Below are 6,341 nucleotides of genomic sequence, written 5' to 3' on the forward strand. Positions count from 1 at the left end.
ATCTGTCAGGTTTCATTAGGTACTGGAATCTTTGTTGGGGTCTGTAATCGGTGATTGCAGAGACTATGAGGAACACGTAACTCGATGTGACTGTGGTGACAGAGCAAACCTCCAGAGAATGATTTATGTGTCTATTTTAAAACGCTCAGGAATACTTAAGAGGGGGAAATAGAAAGATTGTCGCAGTTTTTGTGACTAATGGTATTTAATGTGTCTTCCTTTCAATTGAAAAAAAGCAAATGATTGGAGATTTTTAGTTTTACACTGAGTGAGGAGATCAGTTCTATACATCTCTTGCTTCAGTGACCTGTCTCTTGACAGATTGGAAACCTTACTGTTACACATTTCTGTGTCATTAACTTTACATCCTTCTTTCTCCACCCCCAAACAACTGCAACTGCTTTGCACCCAAGGTGTTTATAAATGCTTGCACAAGCATACTAACACATTCATGGACACAGAAATGTACACGCTTGGGAGTAACACACACGTACACACACACACACACACAGACAGATTGCACAAAAGTAGTGTCCCACTAACTGATGTTCACACACTGTCATCCACAATCAAATACACCCAGACACTCACACACATATACACACACATGTACACAGATACATCCAGATAGCCATACACAACACACTTTCACACAAACACAGTGAGTTATTGGGAACACTGCATGGTCACTGGGAGCAGGGGGCTTTGCTCATGGTCCCACAAGGGAGGGGGAGTCAAGGATAGAGGCATTTGGGGGTTGGTGTAACGAGGGAAAAGTCTGTCTCGGGGGTGGTGGGGGGGGGGGGGGGGGTTGTGAGCTCAGCTCAGCTCATCCGGTGCTGGAAGGAAAGCTCCTCTCCCCAGCTGGCTCGCTGCCAGTTAGCCCCGTTCGGGCCAGGGTTTGGGAAAGGACTGTCGCAGGCTCGATGTTTCTTCAGTGTCTGCAAAGATGTGACAGTGTGCTCAGGGCTGTGTGTGAAACGCCCTCTGAAGGTTCGCCCGTGTGCTGTCACTTTAAATATCAGGATGGTGTGTGTGTGTGTGTGTGGGGGGGGGGGGGGGGGGGGGTGGAGTGCAGGATCAGGAGGCGGGCACAGGGAGCCAGGAGCTGCCATTCAGTCTGGAGGCCGGTGTGTGTGTGTTGGTGAGCTGTAGCGCTAGCAAAGCTAGCGAGTTGCTGGACCCTGGGACTGTGTACTGAGTGTTTGGAGATCAGACTCAGGGATAATGCTGCTGGGACCGAGCTGGGGGACAGCTCTCGCAATGTGAAAGGCTTTTCCACCTCTTTATCCCCCCCCCCCTCCCCTCCTCCCCACCCCATCCTTTCCCCCCTGTTCCCCATCCCTCCCTCCCTCCCTCCTGCCCCAAACCCAGCCAGCCTCCTGGCGGGACATGAGCCAAGCTCTCTGCGGATCTCCGGAGAACAGAGAGAGCAGCGAGAGGGAGCAGCGGCCAGGGCGGTTCCTGGGACCGTCAGATCCCGCCAGGCAGGCCAAGCGGATCCCCATCAAGATCCTAAAGATGTTGAGTGCTCACAGCGGTCACATCTTCCACCCGGAATACCTGCAGCCCATGTCGTCAACTCCGCACAGTCCTATCGAAGTGAGTAACTCACTGGGTCCGGGGGAGAGATACACCCCACACACACACACACACACACACACACACAGAAAGAGAGAGACAGACAGACACACACAGGGGGCTGTTTACACTGGGCTGGGCTGGGCTGGGCTGGGACAGGGACTGGCTCTGTCTCTCTGTGTCTCTGTATACTGTCCACCCAACTCCCTGAAACATCACATTAACCCACTGTGTTGGGGTCTGGGTGGGACAGGGACTGGCTGTGTCTGTGTGTGTGTGTGTGTGTATGTGTGTGTCCACAACTCCCTGAAACATCACATTAACCCACAGGGATTGGGTCTGCACCGAGAGGGACAGTTTGGGTCATTTATCCTGTCATTCCTGTCTCTCCCCACCCACCCACCCACCCACATACACACACACAGAGGGTTGGGGGAGAGGCGATCTCTGAGAGTTTGTTCCCACAGTGTCTGCAGTTTCCAGTTCCTTGCAGCCTGCACGCTGCCCCCCTCCGTGTTGTACTGACCGACTGCAGGGGCAACACCTCCCTGTCTAGCCCCCGGGCTCCGGGAGAGAATCAGCTGCCCCCCCCCCCCCCGGCTGCCCTGTCACTGTTCGGAAACTTGATGCTGAGTGATTCCCCCGCCCTACCTCCTTCCCGGGGCAAAGGCTGCCCTGAGGTCTACCCACCAGCTCTCAGCCCTATACCAAAAACCGCTGGGAAAGCTCACTGCCCCCCCCCCCCCCCCCCCCGCCTCACTGCCCCCCCCCCCTCACTGCTTCATCCCGGAACAGCACAGAAACGGGCCATTCGGCCCACCGGCCCGTGTCAGCATCTGTGTGGCTCCTCCTCCCTCCCAGCTCCTGGGTTCTGTCATGTTTATCTGCCCATCCACCCCACCCCTTAAACAGACAGACCTGTGTCCCTCCCATTCACTGCAACCACTCCCCGTTTTGATCAAGTCCACGTTCCACCCCCTCTCCCCTTCTCTCTGTCTGTCTCTGTGCAGGGAATGGTCCCATTCCATTTACTGGTGACAGTCGACCCCTGCTTGTAAATCCACGCAGTGCTTTCATCTCCCCCCATTCAGCACCTTTTGTTTCTCTCTCTCTATCTCTCTCTCTCTCTCTCTCTAGTTGGATGCCAAGAAAAGTCCGCTGGCTCTGTTAGCTCAGACGTGTTCTCAGATTGGCAAGCCTGACCCTCAGCCATCAGCCAAGCTCAGCTCAGCGCTGAGCTCCGGTGAGAAGGAATGTACCAGGCCCTCATCCTCCCTCAAACTGGGCGAGGCACCCAGTGAAGACAAATCCAGCTTCAAGCCTTATTCCAAACCAGGCGGCGACACCAGGAAGGAGTCCGGGGAGAAGGCTGGGTTCCGGGTCCCGGCCGTGTCTTGCCAAAGTTTCACCGCCCGCCCACCCTCCTCCTCACCCGCCGTCTGCTCCCCGAGCATGGCCGACGCCAAGACCAGCGACGTGGAGGACAAGAAGGAGCCCGAGGTGGTCCGAGCCTGCCCAGAGCACTCGCCCGCCAACCCAGTGCACAGCAGGTCAGCCAGTGGTGGTGGTGGTGCCAGTGAACCGAGCCAACACCGGGACACGCCGACTGCGACCAAGTGCGACAGTGCCAGTCTGGCTCCGGGACACGTGGCACCTGTTTCGCCGTACAAAGCGGGGCACGCGGTCTACCCTGGCCTGCCCCCAACTAGCATGGGATACCACGGATCGATTGTGGGAGCCTACACCGCCACCTACCCGTCGCAGTTTGTCAGCACCATGGAGCCCAAGCCCGGCCTGGTCGGGAGCCCGTTGTCTGGAGCCGTGGGCTGCCCGATGCCCAGCAAGTCTGCCAACTCCAGCCCCCTGACCGGGGCCTCTCCTCCCGCTTTCATGCAAGGACTGTGCCGTGACCCGTACTGCCTCACCTACCACAATGCTCCTCACCTCGGGGGCAGTGCTTGTTCCTCCTGCCTCCACGACCCCTCCTCTCTGAAGTCTGCATACCCTCTGGTCTATCCGTCTCACCCTCTGCACTCTTCAGTCCTGACCACTGGAACCACACCACCCTTGGGTGCCCACCCGTTGTACACCTACGGCTTCATGCTGCACAGCGAGCCACTGCCTCACATATGCAACTGGGTGTCTGCCGGCGGTCCTTGTGACAAACGCTTCTCCAGCTCCGAGGAACTCCTCAACCACCTACGTAGCCACACCGCCCTGCCAGGGACCGACAAGCTGCTGGCTGCTTACCCTCCCCCAGCCTCCTGCAACTTACACCTCCCCCAGGCTCCTCCGGGGAGTCCCAACGGCTTGTCTCTCCGCAGCCCCCACACCCTGGCACTCAGCAGGTACCACCCTTACAGCAAAAGCCACCTGTCAGTGCCTACCAGCTCTGCCCTGACCATGTCTGCTGCCAGCCCCTATTACTCTCCATACTCCCTCTATGGACAGCGACTGGCATCTGCTTCAGCTTTGGGATATCAGTGACCCAAGACTTTGGAGCGTAATGCCTGAGGCAGTCGGGGAGGGTGATGTATTTATTACCTGTATGCATTAACTTCAAACAGGGGACTGTCAGATCTCACAGCCTCACCTCCTTATCTAATGTAGAATGCAATGTATATACCAAACAATTCTTTTTTTTTTGCAACAAGTTTCTTCAAATGGTCTTATTTAAAAATATTTTTCATTCTCTTTTTGTTTGTTTCTTGAGGGGGGTGGGAAAGTGGGGGGGGAGTTGATATGCATGTTTTTGGTAATCCCTCATTCTGCTCTCATTTGAGATTTTTGCTTATTTTTAACCAATGGAGATGTAATATTTTTTTGTATTGTACTCCAAATGGGATACACATATGATGGCAGGGCTATCCAAGAAATGGGAGGTCTTATTTTGTTATTAAATGAGAACCTAATTATATTTATATTCTGATGGCTGCTTCTCATGAATTCTTCAAACTGAGCCGCCTGCCCCTCCCCACGCCCAGCTGCCCCTCCCTTCACGGTGCCAACGTTGACTCTGGGGGGGGGGGGGGGGGGTCACCCATCACTTGTCCCTGGGTCAGCAGTCCCTGGATTCTAGCCCCACTGAAGTCACTGAGCACAGAATCCTCCAGCTGACTCTCACAGTGCAGCGCAGTGCAAGTGCAGCACTGTCGGTGATGCCATGGTTCAGATGTTACAAACCTTCTGAAGTGGTACATGAACGATCCCGCAGCACCGTTGAAAGAAGGGCAGGTGGTGTCCTGGGCTAAATGCCTCTCGATCGACATCAGGAAATGAAAGGAGAGTGGATGGTCTGGTCATTTTCATGTTGTTTGTGGGAACTTGCTGTGTCTAAATTGGCTGCTGCATTCCCACCATTACAGCAGTGGCTGTAGTTAAGGCGGGTCATTGGCTGTGAAGTATGTTTTTGGTGCCTGAACTTGAACAAGGGTCAGAAACACCAGGCTCCCACCTCTATCCTTTCTTGTTGCAGCCTGTAAGGAGTTTGGGGATCCTGTGAATTTGTTTGGCCTATCTAATGTCATGATATAATTTGAATCTGAATGAAAAGTTGTCACAGATTGGAAGGGAAAAGCTGTGACATCAAGAAGGAGGAAATGGGGGAGTTTGAGAGGAGACAGTCTTTCAATCTACACAGCAAGTAAGATGGACAATGAAGTGGAATTTCAACGCAGCTAAATGTGAAAACTTACATTTTGTTAAAAATAAATGAGCAACATATTACTTGGAAAAGCTGAAGTCAGTGTTTGTAGAGGGAGCAAATGAACCTGAGAATGTAAATGTACAAATGGCTAAAAGTCACGCCACAGATTTCTAAAGGCTGACAAAAAGCAAACCATGCAGTCAGGTTTACTTCCAGAGAAATAGAATTGAAACATACAGAGGTGATCTATCCTAAAACCATACTGGACCTTGGTTAGACCCACTGGGAGGACTCTGGGCAGCTCTGATCACAATGATGTGGGGAAGATCCAGAGGACTGAAAAACCTGCAGCGAGAGACTGATGTGGTTGACATCAGAAAGGTTGCCAGAGGCTCAGGGGAAAATGCCCATGGTTGGGTGGTTCTCTCTTGTCTTAATTGCAGCAAGCTGAGAGTTAACTCAACCAAAGGTTGTTCAAAATATTAAAGGTTGGGGCAGAGAAAATGCTTCCTCTGGTGGGGAAGAGCAGAAGCCATAACTATTGGAGCTCAGTACTGAAGCCCTTGGGGAATTCAGGAGAAACATCTCTGTACGCAGAGAGTGACAAGAAAGTGAACCTCCCAACTGCTGACTGTGTGTGGACACGGGATTGTGTGGAGGGGAGGTAAGGTGAGCACATGAGGAAGAGAGGAGACAGGTTTTGCTGAATGAGGTGGTGAGGGTTAGGAAGAGGCTCCCATGCAGATTAAATGCCAGTATGGACTGGTAGGGCCGAACAGCCTGACACTGTGCTGCAGATAACATCGAGCAGCTTTGAAGGAATAATTTGGCTGGGAGAAGAGCACCACCTGGTGGGCAGAAAGCAAAGTGATGCAACAGCAAATTCTCTGAATTGGATTTCACTCTTAGGTTGGGATGAAATATCACAGAAATAAATGGGACAGAGGGGTTTCAGTCCTGAGGTTTGAAATTCGCAGCCTAGCCACCATCCCAACAGTTCCATTCTCCCAGGAGATGTATCATTTCTGAAACTTTGTTGTTAAAAAAATGCTGTTCCTATTCCAAGCAACGCATTTATTCTGCACCGAAATTTGTTTTAAGCAAATCAATCAAT

At 52.7% G+C, this 6,341-nt stretch overlaps 1 protein-coding gene across 1 annotated transcript; it reads left to right on the plus strand.

Annotated features, from left to right (window-relative positions):
* Positions 1–1,134: 1,134 nt before the first annotated feature.
* LOC122543010 (zinc finger protein 703-like) lies at positions 1,135–5,316 on the plus strand. The gene is made up of 2 exons (XM_043681178.2): positions 1,135–1,602; positions 2,719–5,316. The coding sequence occupies exons 1-2, from the start codon at positions 1,393–1,395 to the stop codon at positions 4,066–4,068; spliced, it is 1,560 nt and encodes a 519-aa protein (XP_043537113.1). The 5' UTR covers positions 1,135–1,392; the 3' UTR covers positions 4,069–5,316.
* Positions 5,317–6,341: the final 1,025 nt, after the last annotated feature.

This window comes from Chiloscyllium plagiosum, unplaced genomic scaffold (assembly GCF_037043375.1).
Source record: "Chiloscyllium plagiosum isolate Xiang-an unplaced genomic scaffold, Cpla_swu_hap1 HiC_scaffold_48, whole genome shotgun sequence".
In the NCBI taxonomy this organism is placed as follows: domain Eukaryota; kingdom Metazoa; phylum Chordata; class Chondrichthyes; order Orectolobiformes; family Hemiscylliidae; genus Chiloscyllium; species Chiloscyllium plagiosum.

Excerpts from the sequence above, each read along its gene's own strand:
- LOC122543010 (XM_043681178.2), top strand. The coding sequence starts at position 1,393 with ATGAGCCAAGCTCTCTGCGGATCTCCGGAGAACAGAGAGAGCAGCGAG. Across the intron at positions 1,603-2,718 it reads CTCCGCACAGTCCTATCGAA|TTGGATGCCAAGAAAAGTCC; the intron begins GTGAGTAACTCA and ends CTCTCTCTCTAG.